The sequence below is a fragment of the Pocillopora verrucosa genome, chromosome 5 (assembly GCF_036669915.1).
Source record: "Pocillopora verrucosa isolate sample1 chromosome 5, ASM3666991v2, whole genome shotgun sequence".
Taxonomy (NCBI): Eukaryota; Metazoa; Cnidaria; class Anthozoa; order Scleractinia; family Pocilloporidae; genus Pocillopora; species Pocillopora verrucosa.
This window is the reverse complement of record NC_089316.1, coordinates 23,144,483-23,164,290: the sequence shown is the minus strand read 5'-3', so window position 1 is coordinate 23,164,290 and position 19,808 is coordinate 23,144,483. Positions and strand designations below refer to the sequence as shown.

The 19,808-nt window shown below is 37.4% G+C and overlaps 1 protein-coding gene and 1 pseudogene across 2 annotated transcripts; both read right to left on the bottom strand.

The window, feature by feature from the left end:
• Window positions 1-1,243: 1,243 nt before the first annotated feature.
• On the bottom strand, window positions 1,244-3,514 carry LOC131782361 (adenosine receptor A3-like; annotated as a pseudogene).
• Window positions 3,515-6,751: 3,237 nt separating this feature from the next.
• On the bottom strand, window positions 6,752-19,274 carry LOC131782343 (loricrin-like). 2 transcript variants are annotated; one of them, XM_059099076.2, is made up of 7 exons: window positions 19,118-19,274; window positions 18,233-18,300; window positions 14,714-14,842; window positions 10,360-10,490; window positions 9,917-10,031; window positions 7,953-8,471; window positions 6,752-7,375 (listed from the first exon to the last, which is right to left on the bottom strand). In XM_059099076.2, the coding sequence occupies exons 4-7, from the start codon at window positions 10,360-10,362 to the stop codon at window positions 7,026-7,028; spliced, it is 987 nt and encodes a 328-aa protein (XP_058955059.2). In that variant the 5' UTR covers window positions 10,363-10,490; window positions 14,714-14,842; window positions 18,233-18,300; window positions 19,118-19,274; the 3' UTR covers window positions 6,752-7,025. The 2 variants fall into 2 exon arrangements, with proteins under 2 accessions (XP_058955059.2, XP_066023871.1); XM_066167774.1 differs by having other exon boundaries at window positions 14,760-14,842.
• Between the last annotated feature and the right edge of the window lie 534 nt (window positions 19,275-19,808).

The window sequence follows — 19,808 nt, the reverse complement described above, 5'->3', positions numbered from 1 at the left end:
ATTCGACTAGAGAGGAAAAAAACACATATTATCTATTGGCAACTTAAAAATTTGATTGAAGGAAATTGAACCCTACATATTTTGACATTAGAGTATTGTTTGTCTTTCCGATTCTAAACACCGCTAATTATGAAATGAGCTTCTTCAACTTTTATCAAAAAGATTAATTCTAAAGTTGAAACTACTAACGTTTTCTTTAAAAAAAAGTCTTTAAAATGATTGTTAGATAATAAAGGATGAATTTATCATCTTTTAAAAGATGACGGAAACGTCAAGGATATCGTGACGATATGAATACAAACCCTTCGACTGGCAGAGCAGTGCTTGTAGAAATGCACCTTAAAATTCAGTTCATATGGTCGTAACCCCATTTGAATTTACAAAACTCGGCATCTACCGTTTCTCAGCAAAGGACGCGAGAAAGTTAATTCCGAGCTTTAAAGTTGCGTTTGAAAATGAAACGAGCACCAACGTTTTACAGTCACAGACTTGGAAATTACTGGGAGTGAAACCCAAAACAGAACGGGCTAAAAAGCAAAGAAGGCACGCCAGTGATGATATGGCGCACAGTTTAGGTCAGTAAAATGACACGTTAACCGTGTTAAATGACACAATAACGGTGTTCGCGTATTAATAATTAAGGTAAACGGCCTTCGCAAAAAGACAAAAACTCATCCGCAATCTTCAATTGGCTATGAAATTAAGATACCATTCGTATTATTCAACGCTCTCTGAGGCAATACAATGGCCACAATTATCTATGTTCTGTAAGAAAAAACTGCTCAACTATACTTTTGGATCGATTGCTTCCGGCAAACGTTTTTCATTAACGAAAAACAATTAAATCGCTGGATAAATTAATACACGATGCGAAAGTACAACAATGGCAGAGTAGACACCCTGGAGGAATGCCGCGCAATTTTATTTCATTAATTTTTGTGCTTCAGATGAAATAAAAAAAATATTTATACATGCATATATACACACTTCTTTACATGAACGCCTTAGCGTCGCTGCCTCTCATTGACGAATTTTGTGGCCAATTACATAAGTTCTTTCAACTGAAATTAAGTTTTCTCTACTTTGTATTCTTAAACGTATCCTGCACAATAGCTTCTCTTCCCGCAAGGTAACAAAGTAAAACATATATTAATTATGCGTTTTATCATATATTTTAATGTCATTGTGCCTCACCATCTCTAAACTCCTCCTTTGTAATGGAATTATTGCTAGGTCCCTTTACAGATTAGGATTGTTAGAGGCTATAAAAAGGCAAACAAACCCTTACATGAACATAACATAGGGAGCTTAATAAGATGTCACTTCTGCGACATATGATGAAAAGTTACTGTAAAAGCATAATTAATTTTCCCCCAAGACTTTTGCCAATAGCTCTTTGCGTTCAACGTTTCTGACGAGGCTTCTTATTGGTTACCTTTTCATTCATCGACTCTTTGCCTCAAATGAAATTTTACTCTTTTTTCCCCTTTTATCCCAATTTAAAAGTTCTTCCCTTTGGCTAAACATCCTGGCCGAAATGCTTTCTTAAGGTAGAGTCGGAAATACCTCATTTGCATGATGTAGATCATCACATTTATGGCACTATTGGAGAAAGCAATCAATGCACTTCCAGAACGCACAGCCAAGTCTGTTTTGAAATCAAGGCGATGGTCTGTCTTTGTTACGTTGTTATACACAACTAAACCATAATAAAATAAATAAGGAAGAACAAAAGCCAAAGTAAGGGTCACGATGATTGAGGTACCTCGAATTGCGGCAGCTCTGCGGAATATCTTGATGGCGTTGTCTCTTTGAATGTGCACTCTGCTTCCTCTTACATTTGCCCAGAGAGTTTTGATGAGTAAGACATTGATGACAACTGTTATGAAACCTGGTATGATATACTGGAGAGTTGTAAAACTTAATAGCATTATTCTAAATGGAAAATAACTATCGTCATACCTGCAGACCCAAGTGTAATGGGTCTGGTTCAAATCGAACCTTATATCTTTGAAAGTCGAAGCAGGGATCAAGGTAAATAAAAATCCTGCGAGCCAAGAAAGCTTTACCACCCTTTTCACAGTGGAGAGACAAGAATGACGAAAAATTCCGCGAATATCATAAACCTCTCGATGCTGAAGAAAAGCAGGTTATTCATGGTGATCGAGGTGAATACAATGTTTAAATAACGCACTATGTTACAACTCCAGCCTTGATTGAATACATCAAAATACAACTGAATGCATACGGGTGGAAGTGAAATAACGGTACACAAAACATCAGAAATAGCAAGGCTCTTGATGTAGACATCGCAGTTATTTTCAAACGACCAGGCTTTGGCAAATGGCGCTGTTTTCGCTTTGGACTTCAGAAAGCACAGCACAAGAATATTTCCCACAAGTCCTATCACTCCGACAGATACAAACAATACAAACAGTATCAGCCTCTTTAAAGACCCTAATGGTACGTACATAAAAGTTTTGTCCGTGCATCCACTGCCATTTCTTGAGGTGGACGGATCAATGGCTGTCTGCATTAACAACAGCAACCTGCGCGGAAAAATGATCGATCAGAGAGCTAATGGAATCAATATCGTAATTAATCCTGAAAGTGCCACGCTTTGAAACCTAGCGCATGTTGTAGTTCACTATCGATTCCTCTGTAGCCTTGAGATAAAGCAACAGAGTGCGAGATACAAACTTCTAAGGTTTGATTTCTCCTGACGGACTCTCTTTGCTTCACGCCCGTGACATAGCAAATAAAAACTTTTGCTTTCGAAGAATTTTCCATTGAGTGTCAAAAGTAATCAGGGATTAACTTGATTTTACTTAACTTTATTTTTACTGGTCTAGAAGACTTGCGCGATCTTCTCAACCAATCAATAGTGAAACTGAAAACAATCGCGAGTGGGTCATTCTCGTTTTCCCGCGCTTCGAGCAGTTTGGTTTTTTTAAGTTTGACCGCTCATTGGCTAATGATAATGTAAACATTTGTTTGGATTGATCGCTGTGTTTACTTTAGTTTTGGTTTTTCGACACAGTTGAAAACTGTTTTTGAAAGAAATTGCGATTTGGTTCCTATTGCTGATAACTTAGGCATAAGCTCAAAGGTTCTATAATGGTACAATTGGAACAATATTACAAAAAATACGAAACAAACAAAACAAACAAACAAACTACATTAAAGCAGACTCATTTGTAGAGGTGCTTCAAGCCTTGACTACATAAACGATGGATGAAAACAAGGAGTTTCATGTAAACGATACACCAGAAATGATAAAGGCAATGTAAATTTAGCAGTGTACACTACACGAGGTGGCTCCTTCCTGTCCAATGTTTTCTGGTCTAATTGAAATTGATTTGCGATGTTAGAGGAAGAGAATCGAGGAGGTCACGGAGAAAAACTCTAAAAAAGGAGGGAGAAATATTCAGAAGAAATATTCAATACTACCCAATATGGAACAAACTGAGAGAGAAATGCAGCTATCAAAGTCAATTTTACTCACCGTGCTAAATGAAAAAACTTTGTCCTCTGCATTTGTTATGTGTGTTTACTCACTGTGAAAGTTGTATCAGGCTATCATGAGTTCCTATCAAGTGGTACATATCATTTTGAGTGCGACAAAATACTGCAATGGTAAACAAAATACTGCAATTGTAGATTAAACGTGCGAATGCAATTGAATAAAACTGGATTAAAAAACTAAAAGGAACAATGTATTGTCTCAGTCCTTCCCGTGAGTATCTATATACGATGGGAAAGGTTCTCTTCTGTTTTTTTCAAGCCATCGTCTGCTATTCTTTTATCTAGGAAACAGTCTGTATTGGCAAGGTTAAATTAAAACAAGTGGCATGATAAGACACTGAAGCAAGCCGTTCTGCGAATTAATATTCAATCTCACTGTCGCGAGCTAAACCTTAAAAGAGGAAATAACTACTAATGGTTTTGTCGATATCAATGCTATGTCGTTAATCTGAAAAGTTTACTTAAAACTCGGCACAAATTAAAAACATAAATTGATCATTACGCCATTTACTCCGAACTTTTCACAGTACTCGGCGTGCCTTTAAGCTTTAAATAAAAGGAAAGGGAAAATTTGGAAGGGGGCTAATTTTCATTTTTACAAGAAATTAGCAATTCGATTCCCTGAAGAGTTAGATTCGTTTTCTTTTATAAAGTGTCCTTTAATAAAATGCCACTTACCGGAGGTTTCTTTGTTGAAAATGGAGATCCTTTTGCATAGAGATTATACTGCAAATTAATTCTACCGTATCGACGTATCGATGCAGCAGATAGTTACCAAAGAAAAAGATATGTAACGATGCGATTGTTAGTGTGTCTCCAATTGAAAGACGTTTCCAGTATAATTCCAGAATCCTCAATGTAACTGCTTGCGCTGTATGACCGTGTTGAGGCTCACTCCCACCACAGAGTATTTTGCGGCTTAACTTGAATTGCGTGCTAGAAATGTTGTTGATACTAAACGAGACTAAGCGATTTCCAGCTGTGTTCAGCTTTTTTCACATCAAAATGGTATTTTAATTCGCCCGCTTCCTTGAAAACTCAAAGGAATCTATTTATTGCGGTCGGCATTCAGTCAACTTTTCAGAAAAAAGAGGCCCCGCGTCTGCAGAAATGACATGATCAAATCAAAACATTCTAATAAAAACAATGCATATAAAACGCAAATATAACTATCGCACTACAACGTAAAGGGCTGGATTTGGTTAGTTGAATGCTGACAAAAAAGCTCAAACCGAAAAGAGATATCCAAGTCCCGGAAGATTTCAATTATAGATACATGGGTTTTATTTTCTTCGTAAGAAGGAATGTAAATACGAATTGTATATAATGATCCACCTACCTGTCTCAGTGGTTATAGATTTTATATATGTCTTTTATGGACGTTGTGACATGAAAATTGAATTTGAAAAACAATCAGAAAAGGAAAATCTTCATGCAAGATACTAAGATGAATAATAAGGAATCTAAGTCCACAGGAGAATAATTCCTAAATTACAGAAAACAGTCTGATTAAAGATATCTATGGGTAATTTTTAAGATGATAAAAGATCCTGTCTAATAAAGCCCTTTAGATGGTGAAAGTGGCCGGAAAAACATTGGAATCCAACAGTTTGTAGGCGGAATTTTATAAGTTATTTTGTCATGATATCAGGAGTAATTTCAAAACTTTATTTTTTCGATTAATAGAGTTGTCACAATGTAGACAGAGATATATACCTAATTGCAAAAACGTTGTCACAGGAAGAAGCAAGAGCAAAAACAAAAAAGTAGAAAACTAGCAAATAAATTCGAATTTGGCTTTTAAATTTTATTCTGTTTCTTTGTTTCTGTGAAAAGATACCCGTGAAATAGGGAGAGGTGATTAGCCACATATACAAGTGCTTCAATTGCTTGTTACTCGGTCCTAAAACTCGACAATTGAGGCGGAATCATTAGTTATGAATCCTAAAAGTATCATGAATCTTCGTAGTCAACCCTAACCAAGAGAATATGATATTCTTTAGGACCTAACCCTTATTCAACTTTGTACCATTTAGTTATGAAAAAATGAAAATGTAAAAAAATTTGAATCATCAATCAGCGGGCGAAAAAAGAGAGGGGTCATGGATTTCATCGTAAAATGATCACTCTTCCAAACCTCAACTCAAGATTATTGTTACAATGTTGTTAACAATTCTCGCAGTTTTCACCTATGGCTTTAGGTGTACACAGGCAAATGTGTCTCTTGTCTATGAATCCATTGAAACATGTTGCACCGTGGGCATAGGGGTTGCTGGAACACAGATTCTAGTGAGAAAACCAAAAGGAGCATTCTCATTCCCCAATTTGAACTCTAAAGGCCACTTATTTAGACCAGGTCTAACACAAACCGCGGTTTTATGCAAGCAGTGAACCTCAACGATTCTCTATGAGAGGGTTGGAAACATGCGGCACAGCTTGTAAAAATGCTTTGCAATGTTACACACAAAACGTCTTATAAGGTATATTCATCAACCATAAATTACGCGACAACAGCAAAAATATCATCGACAGAACTGGTCGTCAAGTTTAATAGCCGTTTTGGCATTTTTCGACAACCTCTAAAAAAGGATAATTTATTTAATTACTGACTGAGCTCGCTAGGGCCGAACGGAAAATGATTGACTCCTAGTCATAATAAAAGGGACTAAGTCAAACCACGAGTGGGACGGCAACGAGAATGTGACAAAACAAAATGTCTAATGGGCAGAAAAATTGCTCCGCACGTGTCTTTCAAAGCTTTATATATTTCTTAGCCGTCCTGTGTAAAACAACAACGTGAAATCATCAAAAACTTGCATGGTCTGAGAACTTTAACCCCGACATTAAATGATTCATTTTTCCATGTTTAACTCATGGCTGCTCCCACACGTTTTACTGAATTGAGGTGTGCGCCTTAAGAGACGGTAAACACATCCAGCCATTTGCAAACTTATAAATGAAGATGTAAATTCTTTTTTTTCAATCGATGTCTTCATTGGCGTTGCCTCCCTGACAGGCCCTCGGCCCCAAAGGGGCGATTTTTTTTTTTTTTTTTTTTTTACAAATAAGGCATTAGGATTACACGTTCCGGGGTTAAAGTTTACCTTCGCATGTTACTAAAAAGGGCAGCAGCCGTAGGGCACGAGTAGAGGAAGTTTTTAATCAAACATGTGATCAAACATATCAAATCTCAACACACACCATTACAACTTTGAATTATCTCTCTTTTTTTAATTCAAATCAACGGTATGTGCGGTCTTCCCAAGGCCTTAGCCCCATTTCATCGAAATAAATCGCCATTAATGGTTCTTCTCTACGTTCTCTACTTTAGTGAGCAATAATTATAACTTATTCGATGGTTTCACGTATAATACGCGTGAATATTTTCCAATCCCCGTATAGGGCGAGGGAAAACAGAAACTGTCCGAATTTTTTGCCTGTTCTTAAGCGTAATACCGTAGCATATCTTGCACGTTCCGTTGCCCTAATGCGGTAAACTGCTAGTTTCCTTTAAGCAATGTTACGGTCACCTGACCATGCCCATCTGAGTTGTAACAACATTCATTCTGCTGATCTCTTCCCGAGTTAAACGATCCACCTCCACCCCCACAGGAATCGCTTACACCAGCCCCACTGCTTCCTCCAGAGTACCCCCCTCCACCGCCTGCACCCCCTTTATAGTGTGTACCTCCACCACCGCCACCAAAGCCACCAAACATAATAGGCATTGCGGCCCTGCCCCCTTTCCCTCCGTTGAGAAAAGCCTTACCACCTTCGCTGCCATTTCCTAATACTCCTCCATATTCCAGTCCACTCCTTCCATCTGAGTAAAAACCTCCGCCACCGCCACCTGAACATCAAATAATAAATATCAGTCATATACGTATAGATAGTCAAATAAGTTCGGATTCAATTTGGTGTAAATAATCACGGTTTCAGAATAACAACAGCTAAAGTGAACTGTTCAGTTGGAACCATCCTCGAATAAAATTCTAACGATAATTATAACTACATATTTTTTAATCGAAGTCTTCCCCTTGTTATCATTAAGATAACAATTTCCTCGATTGTGATTGGTTTGATAATTTCCTACTTTCCACTAATTCACTTGCCAAGTTGTTATTATTGGACAGTTCAATAGGCCAATCACGCTCAAAGTTGTAGTTAAAATCAACCAATAACAACCTTGGACTCAATAACCATAGAATCAGTGTACAGACAAATGTTCTTTGTCTTTCATAACTTGGCCATTCTTCTTTTCTCGGTAATTGTAATTTTTGATTAATAAATCCCGATAAACAAAACAGATTCCCGCTGCCAGTCGTCCGACTTTGTTATCACTCGTATGATTACAGACCGAATTGGACTCCACTCAGTTCCATTCCCATTACTTATCGTCACGTTTTATTTATAATATAGACCCTGACCTGCTTTACAATCATCAACCGTCTGGGAACCATGTCCATTGCTCCCCCCCGACCATGATCTATAGCCAGGATTCCCTGTTGTGTTTGCACTGGCATCACATCCTGCATGTCTTGATTGCGGGTCGATTACACCACCACCTCCTCCAGCAATTACCAAGCAGTTGTTTGTTTCTTTGACTACAAAAGATCCACCCCCTCCACTACTTGTGCGTTCACTCTTGCCCCCCTCCTGGCCAACGAGAATTTGAATGATTTCTCCATTAATCAATACAAAAGTCCCGCTTATTCTTGCACCTCTTCCTCGATACTCGGCGTATATGCCGTCGTGCTGCTCATTGTAACCACCTGCGGCTCCAATTACTTCTATTCTGTAGTGACCAGAATAAGGCACAGTCCAGAGTTGAATACCTCTCGACAAAGAAACTTGTCCATCGTGATCCTGACCTGCGTAATGATTGTCAAGTGATTTGGGACCAGTGCGTCCTGTTCTGTCCAGGTTTGTAAATACGGCGTTGAACCCTGAAATATGCAGAATAACTGATCCAATAATGTACATGAAAAAAAATTACGTGCTTCTTATTGGCTAAAAACGAATGCATTCTCATTTAACGCGAGTGCAAAGTTGAAACTCGAGTGCAAAGCTGTAACACGAGTATAAATTGCAAACATTTCGTCTATCTCGATTTTCTGCGATGTTTTGTCGCATACATTATTAACAAGTAATGATATGATTTCTCTTGCAGTTTGGTGTACTAAGCGCTTTGGAATTTTTCAAAGACAACAAACTGCATTTGCCCTACGCGCTCGTGCAATTTTGTTGTCTTTCAAAACACTAAATTGCATTCCAAATCATGTTATTACCTATACAAAACCAATCTTGAGTGAGGAAACCTAGATGTCAGTTACCAAGGGTTACATTTTACTGAGACTTCTCTCACTGTGCTAAAACTTGAAGGGGTGAGATTGGGACAAGACCAGGAAGGAAACGGAGCTTTCAAGCCAGAAAATAAAAACAGCCTTTTGGTTTCTATGGTCATAACACATCACAAAAACCATTGACAAGATTTTTATGAAAAAGGAAAAGCCACTCTAATACTAAGCAAATTGATTACTTTGCTAGCGAAGTAGTTTTGGTATTTTAAGAATATATTGAAAAGAAACGATACTCCCTTTTTATGATCTAAACTTTATCCTTACAGTAAGCTACTGATGTTATAAGCAAAGAAAAAAAACAGATTTTGACCTTTTTATACGTTAAGGTAGTAAAATGATTTCGATTGCATTTTGGTGTTGATAAACAGGAATAAAAATTTTCAATGACAACAGATGTGCACGAGCCCTTAGGGCGGGTATAATTTGAAAAATTTACAAGTGCGTAGCACACCAAATTGCAAGAGAAATCATGTTATTACTTGGTAATGAGGTACATGAAAAAAGCATCAGAAAAAAGCAAGATAGAGGACGCTACTTATGATTTGCACTCGTGTTAAATGAGAATGTACTCGTTTTTAGCCAATCTTAAGCGCGTAATTTTCTCGTATTCATTGCTAAATGTTACAACGGCCTAGCTTGCATCAATAACAACCGACTAATTAAAGTTAATAATTATTTCAAGAGAATTGATTGTAAGTCGTCGCGATGCGTCAATTAAAAAATACACAATGTCAGCAATATTTAACTACAATAAATGGTACGCTCTGTTACTTTTTGAATTTTTTCTGTAAATTTCATTTCTCTCTCCTTCCCCCCATTTCACTGATGTTAACAAACTGCTCACCGATTCCAGGCAATATTGTTTGGAGGGAGAAGGGGGCTTTCAAGTTTCTTTTTTTCAGATGAATTACATGATTTCTGTTGATCGTAGGGTTGTCGGCCACCGACAAATGGGTGCTGGGGGAGGGGGTGGGGATCCGGAGGCGTGCGAACTACTTTTGCCACTTATTATAACCGACGTAACTTTTTACCTTTTTCACATCCTTTTCCCGTAAAGCCTGATTGACAGACACATGTATAGTCCATAACCGTTATTCCAGGTTGGCATGTGCCTCCATTTAGACACGGGCTGGTGTGGCACGCGCTCTGAAACCAAACCAAAACTATAGCTTAGTCAACTTTAATCATAAACATATTTTCTTTTTGATTTAGGTTGTTCTATTAGATTTTGATAGTTTTTTGTTTTTTGATAACAGTTCACCAGCAAGGAAAATGAAGAACTGACTTCAAACTGCATGGCTTTTAAAATAATTTCTTTGCGCATTAACGGCGGAAAGAAACATGACGTCAGTTGTGCGACTGTACTCTGACAGATCACAGCAACGTGACGTCATTTCTGCTCCTGTAGGCGGACAGATCCTGGCATCGACCACTAGCAGATCTGATCGTCTGAATTTGGTATAAATTTGCTTACCATTGTGTTATTGAGCGGGTTGCTCCCCTCTCTGCCTCTATACGTGAATCCTTCCTCGTTCTCAAGATCTCCTGGATATTTTATGTGGTCAGAGTTACTCAGCTGGCAAAGAAATCTGCCTTTTAAGAAACCTATATTGATAGATACACAGGTATCCTCCATTATACATAGGTTTTTACAATGACTGTGCAGATGAATAGCAGCTTTGACGGAGATATTCTTGATCACATGACCTTTAAGAGCATATCCATCAACTGTTGTAGTAAACTTCAAACGTCGACAAATACCTGATAATTAATTGAAAGCAAAATCTTAAGGATTCTCTAAGAAAACCTGCATGATCATGCGAGGTAAGAAAAAGATATCTTATTGCCCTAAAAATCTCTTAGTTTCCTTGCTACTTTAATCTTGAATATTGATGCTGCGAGTAGTATTGTATTAAAGTATTGAAAGTACTGTCAACAGCATAAGCATTATTACATTTGCAAGTAATGTTTGTATAACTAAGTGTAATGCTTTGCCACATCCTCGTTGCTGCCGCTGTCGCAGTTTCCTTAGGGTCCCTGATGAACTACTTGTGTGGTGGGTTGGGTTGCGTGCATTGGCCGCGATAGGTTAGCTTCAGTAGCTTCGGTCTTGCATGGAACAAAGTATATCAATAAATGTATAAAGAGACTTATTGGACGCCTCACGGTCGAGTATTGAATAAATTAAGCCAAGACTTAAGCTTGGAGATGATTAAGGACCAGTTTGTTTCCATGTCGCCCAAACATCATAAATGAATTTTAACCAAAGTAGAGTTGCAACTTTGGCGGGTGTAATTTCTATGTTTTTTTTTTTCTTTTTTTGGTTTAATATTTTTGCGTTATATAAATCTGATAGCATTTGTTCAAAGACGTGGAACCCTGAACATTATGTGCGCTTCTCATATGTGCTTTAAATAAAAAAAAGGGTGTTAATCTTAAACACGATAGACCAGTGGAGGCACGGTGGACAGGAGACACATCCTTCCACAGCAAATACATTAACCATTTACAGTGAAAAACTACCCGAGACGGTCGACAATTTCCAACGAAAAGCTAACCTCATTTTTTCGTTTTCATGTGAAATTATGATAATGCTTCTCTTTAGGCATTGCCTTTTTTCAAAGTCTCACGCGTAATTGTTTTTCCAAGTTTCATTTCTTTTCCACGTCGTAATATCAGAACAACTAATCAATCTTTATTACAATGAATGCATCAACAATGCAATATACACTTTCAAGTCAAACGAGTTCTTTCACGGCAACTTTTACCAGGACTTGCGAAAGCAAATTGGTATTTATCATACAATTTTCTTACCTTGGCTTGCATTCGTTTTAAGAGTAAACCAAATTCCCAACAAAATGAAAGTAAAAGCGCAGCAATTTACTGGAAATGACCCGAGATTCATTTCAAGCATGGAATAGCACCTCATCTACACTTTGCTGCCTACGCCTGGCTTATAAGTTAATATCAAAATTCAATTATTAATGATTATCAAAATTTGCATCACTGGTACCTGGAAAAGCTCGCCTTTCAGTTGGTACTTGAAGTCATTAAAATTTACCTGACGTTTCTTTGTCAATGATGACAAGAACTGCCAGGGTTGTTTAGCACGTTCGTGAGATCTTTAAAATATTGTGCAAATTGCTAAGCTAAGGAACGTTTTGTGGTAATTTGAGAATGGTATAAGACTATATCACATGGTGAGAGGCTTACTCTTTTCATACTTGTTGAACGAAAATGCAATAGGCTTTGGTATTGAATAAATAATTAATTGCTTTTTGTACTTTTAAAGCATTGACGACAGATCAAATACAGTATGAAAGTTCGGCAATGTAATTTCAAAGTGTTTTTTATATCAATCTGTTTTTATCTTTTGAATTATCATTATAATCATTATTATTATTCTGTTTTGAACACCAACGCCATTTTAGTAATTCATTTCAACATAGCTCTCATTTAAGTGTTGGGATGTCATCTCTGTGCCAGTTTGGATCGTTATGGATGGGAATGTTTAATTTGTTGACAAATAGTAAGCTAAATGAAAGCTTTAATCCACTACAACACCTTTCTCTTTAATAGTAGCCAAAAGAAATTGGGAAGTTCAAATAACTTTGTGTTTTTCATCATTTTTTACCACGTTTTGGATATTTTCCGATTGGGCAAACCAAAAAAAATCACTTGTATTTGTATTCCAACAGACGGAAATTTCCCAATTTTCGAGAATTCCACGTTATCCAGTCGAAGAAAATCGGACTTCATTTTACCTTGCATTGTTATTCGTATTCGCTATACAGTAACTTTTTGCGAACTTTGGCCTTATGTCATTCCTTTTCACTCATCCGTCGAATTACAGCTCACTTGGTCAACCTTTCCAAAAAAATTCATCAAGTTTTCAGGCCAAAAAAATTCATCAAGTTTTCAGGCCGACAAATCGCCCGCATCATTAATTAGGAAATTTCCTTCATTATGCTTTCGGTACCTGTGTTTCTCTTGTGGTGTAAAAACACCCAAGACTTCTAAGTAACACTTCAGGTCTCGTTAGTTTTGGTTATATAATTAACGAATAACCCACATCTTTTATTCACCCGAGTTCCACTTGAATACTGTAGGTTCAGGAGCGAGTATTTTTTTTTCCGCTTTGATTCGCGGCTCAAGCGCGAGGCCTATAATCTGGTCATGGTTTCTACAATGTATTTAAAGATAACGGAACTGCATTATCAAAATATAAACAAAAATATGCTATATCTGTGTATTTGTTTTCTATCATCGCTAAATATCAGAATGAAGGAACATTGCACAACAAAAGATTATTCCGAAAGCTTTCTCACACCTTCCAGCCAAAGGAATGTCGATTGTGACGTGAGAAAAGCCTGTTTTTATTCATGGTAATTTGATTTGAAATTTGAAAAAATTGATAAAATGAAGTAAATATAAGGAAGAAGTCGAACTGATAGAAGCAAGCGTTGGATGTGTCAGCAGGCCTAATAGAAAGATAACATTATTCGAACTAAGTAAAAAGAAAACTGACGTCACCAGGCTGTCTACATATGCACATGATTCTTGGAAACGATTTCGAATAAACTCTCTTTCTAGATATTTTTAAATCTAGCGAAAAAAAATGAAAAAAGTTAAGAACCTTTTCACCGGTTTTATATGTTAAAACACACATACACATATGCAGATTTCTTATAAACCTGTAGTTCAAGCCTGCCATGACTTCAAAATTTTGATGTACACCTCAAAAGGAGAAGAAATAAATTTCAAGTTTCTATTACTCAGTTTAGGTTTGTCAGGTAAAATTGAGTCAAACAAAGAAATTTTCACAACTAATTTAATAGGTTAGCCTACCTAGAACAATCAACTTGATGTACAAATAAGACTAGGTATGTACTGATGACGTACAAAAGAACTATCTGTGGTAAGAGGGCAAGCTTTCCTCTCTTCATTTAAAAAAAATTCCCAAGGTTATCATCTTTCCACATGCTCAGTGAAGAGTGAGAGTGAGAGTGCAAGAGACTGATAGTGACTATGCTATTTGAGTAAATATCCAGAGAAGGATAAAAGGCAAGATTATGGTCTGCACAACTTTCTTATTTTAATTTTATAACTTATCAAGCTAGGTCATTTATATTCTTGCTTTGTGCATTATGCGGATGTCAATTAATTTTACTTTCATGCAAGTCAAAGTAAAAACATGAATTAAAATAGCAGAGCCCACTTTAATTTTAGTCCTAATTGAAGAGGGATTTTTTCCTCTCCAGTTTCCCACCATTTAAAACTTACATATCTTGTGACCAATTCCTAATATCAATCTTTAGTTTGGGTATGAGTATTGATAAGAAACACCATGCATTAATGAAAGCTTGGGTGAGAGTATTTAATGCAATTCAAATAATAATATTACATGTTATAATGTGGCAACTTACACAGCAAAATTTTAAATCAATCAATAATAAATCAATCAATCACACAATTCCAAACCAGGAAATCAGGTAATTGACTAACTTGCTTCAACTTTTGAGGGCTTGAGGTACAAAGAAATAAATATGGTAAACAGTTACAATTAATACAAATTTGAAAGTTTAAAAGCTAAGAGATATACCTTACAATCATTAAATCCTATGCATTTTAGCAAAAAAGCATTGGTTACCACTATAACTTCTCCCAAACGTTCATACTTAAAGGAAAGCATTAACTTTTGTCACTAGGTGGTACTGTACTCACAATAGTTCTACTGACACAAATGCATTTCTCTAAAGTTATCTCATGGCTTATGACTCTACAGGTCATGTGGATGATTCCTGCTTGGAGACTGACATTTCAATTACCTCAGCAAACTGTAATCAACAGAATTGCAAACCAAGGTGTATTTACCAAGTGCTTGAGTTTCAAAAGTAGTGACTTATTTGTTGCAGTGGAGTTCACTCCTTTTTGAGGCCATCTTCAGCTTGATCATCCTGTTACATGTGAAAACATCAAATGTTACTCACATATTCAAATACTTGCTTGAATCAAAGTTATAATTTTTTTAATAACCTGCTTCCTTTAACCCTTTTATTCCTGATAGTGTCAAATTTCCCCTTTCAATATCACCCCTGAATCAAACATTAGGGTTATGAGAATAAAGGCAATAATAACAAACTAAAGAATCCCTGCCAGCACATAACAAAAATGTATTGAGAACAGTAAGGAGAATATGCATACTGATGTTACGGTGTAAAGGTTTTATAATGCCCACCTACCCTCCCCTAGCCCAACATTAACCCTCACTTGTGATCAATAGACTGTTGTTGGGTTAGGGGAGGGGTAGGTGGGCAGTTGCCCAGATGCTGATGTTGATCCAAAATATAAGGCCATTGATGGCCAAATTTCACAGTGGTTAGCCAGAAAAAAAGCAACAGTATTCAATGGAAGACTGGCAAAAGACTGCCCAGGGTAAAAAAACTGTGCACCAAATAGAAAAATGCAAATGTTGTCTCTTAACAACACCAGTACAGAGTAGCCTCTTCAAAAAAAGGACAGGTTGTGTGGTGAGCAGAAGGGAGGCATCCACAGAAGTAAAAAGTTGAGCCAAAGAGCTTTCAGGAAAAAAAATCTTCACACCAACACAAAAAGAAGTGAAAAACATAGGGTCAGTAATATATAAGGAATTCGACTCTGTATGTAAGGAGCAACTGGGAAAGTCCTTTGGAGAAGTAATGTCCATGGTTTCCAAGGCTGGGTGACAAAGAAAGTTTCACCTGTTGAGGCCAAAAAAAAAAATCTGTAAAGAAAAGAGGAAATTTTAAAAAAATGTAGAAAATTCCTGGAAAAAAAAAATGATGTCAACCTTCAAATGGCTCAACAAAAATCTTTCGCAGCCAGGAAAAGGCAAAGAATGGTAGAATGTTTTGAAACCATTGATGAAGCCAAAAGGAGGGTAAAAAATGCCCCCTAGCAACAGAAGAGGTCATACATTCTCAGTACTGTGGATGGAAACCTAGAGCAGCTAATGCTGGATGTGAACGACTGGGAGACTGTGAACTGGTCTGAGAAGGCCAAGGAGTATCAAATAAGAAGAAAAGGGGCAAGTGTTCCACCACCCAATGCTGGCCAAGTCTTGAAGGAGTACCTAAAGTCCTGGGGAGTTAACCCTGATACATTCGATCAGAAAAAGAGGATGGATGGATGGATGTTAACAGAATTTGCTGTGAACAAAAAAATGACAAATAACATTGTCCAGGAGAAGAGGAATGAACAGCACCAGGAGCTGAGATCTCTCTTTGCTTAAGAAGAGAAACAACTTATTACTGCCCCCTCAACATTCCATTACCTCACTCCTACCCCCTCAACACTCCATTACCCCACTCCTACCCCCTCAACACTCCATTACCCCACTCCTACCCCCTCAACACTCCATTACCCCACTCCTACCCCCTCAACACTCCATTACCCCACTCCTACCCCCTCAACACTCCATTACCCCACTCCTACCCCCTCAACACTCCGTTACCCCACTCCTACCCCCTTAACACTCCATTACCACACTCCTACCCCCTCAACACTCCATTACCCCACTCCTGCCCCCCTCAACACTCCATTACCACACTCCTACCCCCCTCAATACTCCATTACCACACTCCTACTCCCTCAACACTCCATTACCCCACTCCTCCTTGTCCCTCTTTGCCTTTTCGGCTCTCAAAAGTTTGTGAGATATCAAAGCCATATGCTGTGGCTTTCAAGAAAGGCATACGAATTATCAACAACCTACAAAATCCAAAGTACATGTACCACAGAAGGCAGGTGTATTCCCATTGTACTCACATAAAATGCAGTAATCTAAACCTTTCATTTAAACATGCACCGGCAATGAGAGCCATGCTAGCCCCACCCAAGACCATGACTATTCGTAAATTGTATGGTATCTACTATCACAGTGCTGTGCATCATGCTTCTGTCATCTTCATGCTGGTGTGTCTTTCATTCATCAATGCTAAGTTATTGGAAAGGTTTTTTGACAGAATTGTAGCATAACAAGAAAGACATGGAGCAAACATGCTGAAGATTTGGTGACGAATGTATTTCTTCACATACTGGGAGAAGATATCACTGTAGAGGAAAATACAGTTAGCATTCAAGAATGGGAAATTACAAAGTTGGCAAAGAGGTTACCTGACAGAGCAAACACAACAGTAAGTAAAGACCTTTTAACAAAGAAGGCAAGATTATGGCAGGCTCAGCTGGAGGTAATAGGTGATTTCCTGCTTCCAGGACCAGGGGTTTGGTGGCACTGGAAAGATGATGGTTCCGTAGAGTTCCATGATGGTCCTAGTGAAGCCACACATCACCCAGAGGGTCCTCACATCTTTCATTTCAGATCTAGTTTGGTCAAACCCATTCAAACCAGTTTGGAGACTGCTTGAGAAACCCCGAAGAACTGCCTCTACACCAGCTGAGAAGTAAGAGTGGGGAACTAGTTTACAACAAGTTACATCTCAATGATGACAGACCTTCAGCTGCTGAAGAATGTCAGATAGAAGAAACTGATCTCCGTACCAAACCACAATGTATTTTGCATTCAAGTTATTATAGTAGTCAATGATAAAATGTCAGGGAAATGAAACATGTAAAAATGTACATGTACAGAAAATGTGAGGGAAAATTGTATTTTTTTTAGAGAAGAATCACAACTTGAAAACTTACATGACCACATACAGAGTGACATAAAACAAGGAAAGGAACAACAACCTCAAGAAAATAGCAAAGAGCCTCTAGAGCAAAATCAACTTCCACAGCTTCCAGAGCACGAGATTTGTTCTAGATCAGATGAAAGTAACCAGCCCCTCACTTCAAAAACAACAAAAGCAGCAGAGGTTGTACTAGGTAAAACATCTGAAGTGATACAGCTTGAAAAATTGCGCAACAACCTCAACCACAACTCCAAATCCAGATATTGTGCCAACAGGTATGAAAACCACCTGGCAAAAATACAAATTCTTGTCCTGAAGGCTACTAAGCAACTACAGTCTGATATAAAATTATGGGATGCAACCTTTTTGATGTAGAATAACCGGCTTCCCAATGCCAATGACAATGAGTTATCAGATGAGGTAACAAGTACTCTTCATGAGAAAAAAGTTGCTCTGAAACTGCTACAATCCTGGAGGATTACAGTACATTTATAAAGTATTTTGATCACGCATTCTTACCTAATTTTATTCCCTTAAATGATTTAGTCAGGCCATTTAAAAAAAGGTAATAAGTTGCTTGAAAGTGATTGTTGTCCATCATTTTTTAAGCCGAAAGCTTTGGATTAAGAGCAAATTTATTACCGGTAATTAGCACTTAAGTTACTAATTGCTCACCTTCATCATAAGCAAGTCAAAGATTATGTTTGACTGCAACATAGCTGTGCTGTTGAGCTATCTTGTCCCTATGGATTGAAAAAAATACCCTGTCAACATGAAATTAGAAAAGAAGTCTCGTGCAACAGTTTTTACTTAGTTTACATTACTTGACTTCAAATGTTAGATGGCTTTAATTTCACAAGTTGCACAACATGCCCTGACGAATGTGGAAGTTGTATAAGGATGTAAATAAAAATCATAGTTAAGAAAAGGTAATGTTCAGATTCCTATTTACCATGTATATGTATGATTGAGAATGTTTGTGTTATTCGTAACAGGCAGGCAAATCGAAGTCATTGTTAACCAAGGTTAAAGACGACATCCCAATTTAGTTTGTTACCTCTCTTGAGATCGATTCAATCTAAAACATATAAATATGTACTTTTAATTTCGCTGCACACATGTATAAGAACAAATCTGTTGACGTGTAGCTTTTTGCTCTATCTCATTCATTCGAAATTTACATGCCTTGTAGACTGAGTAATAAATTCTCTTTGTTGAAGCTCATTTAGATACATTTACCCACAAAAGTGTTGTACTGTAAATCGCCGTTAAATTTCGGACTCGGGAGCCAAGGCATTTAAATTTGATAAACAAACGAAATTTACGCTACGAGTAAGTTTTCACTCCGCAGTTTATCAATTTCCACCTCATCCTACGTTGACTAGAATGGAAAATTTCCGAAACATACCAAAACTTATTTTAATCCATAATTTAGTAAACGAAAAAAATGCACTTTCCTTGAATGAAACGTTCGTTATTTGAATTTACGCCTCGGAGCATTATGGTAGCTACGGCAAATTGGAGCTAATTTGTCGAATTAAACACAAAACTACCACTCACCTCAGCTTTAGACCCCACATCTGCACGAAAACAACGTATTCTAAAAAAATTTTCGGTAGATATCCATCTTCGCCTCCTCATAAGCGTAAACGCTCTCTGATCTTAACTTCGAATACATCATGCGATACAAGCGACTAAATACAGGAATGGTTCCGATCTGTAATTGGATGATAAAAATAGTAAAAGTTAATAAGTTACATCTTAACTCCTTGCTCGTGAGTATTGTTAACCGCGTATCTCAAAGCGGAACAATGAAATATCAATGCGAGTGAAAACACCGATGTGTCAAACAAGAAATGGTTACTTACGTAGCGAAGGGCCGGAAGGCAGCCTTTCTTGTTCAGCGAGGTCGTTCAGCGATATCCCGGCGACGAAAAAGTCCTCTACTGACTAGCTCCGCTGACTAAACTGATTTAGTCAGTTCAGACGGACGACCAGAGACTAGAGCCATTCTTCTATTTCACCGCATAGTTCCGAATCAAACCTTTATCAATAATTTTTTCAATAATTTTTTTAACTTTTTTTTTTTTTAACAATTTTTAAAAAAAAATTAGAAAAAATTAAAACTAAACTAGTGAGCAGCGCTGTGCGAACAGTAGTTGTAAAACTTCTTTATTCTCTGACGCGTTTCGTCTAACTGTCGTAAACTTCTTCAGGTAGTTTTACAAGTTAACACTAAACGCCTACATTT

Bases quoted from the DNA above. Each gene is read 5' to 3' on its own strand.
- LOC131782343 (XM_059099076.2), bottom strand. The intron at 8,472-9,916 runs GTAAAAAGTTAC...TGCATATTTCAG, and splicing joins GGGAAAAGGATGTGAAAAAG to GGTTCAACGCCGTATTTACA. The intron at 7,376-7,952 runs GTCAGGGTCTAT...TTTGATGTTCAG, and splicing joins GGTTGATGATTGTAAAGCAG to GTGGCGGTGGCGGAGGTTTT.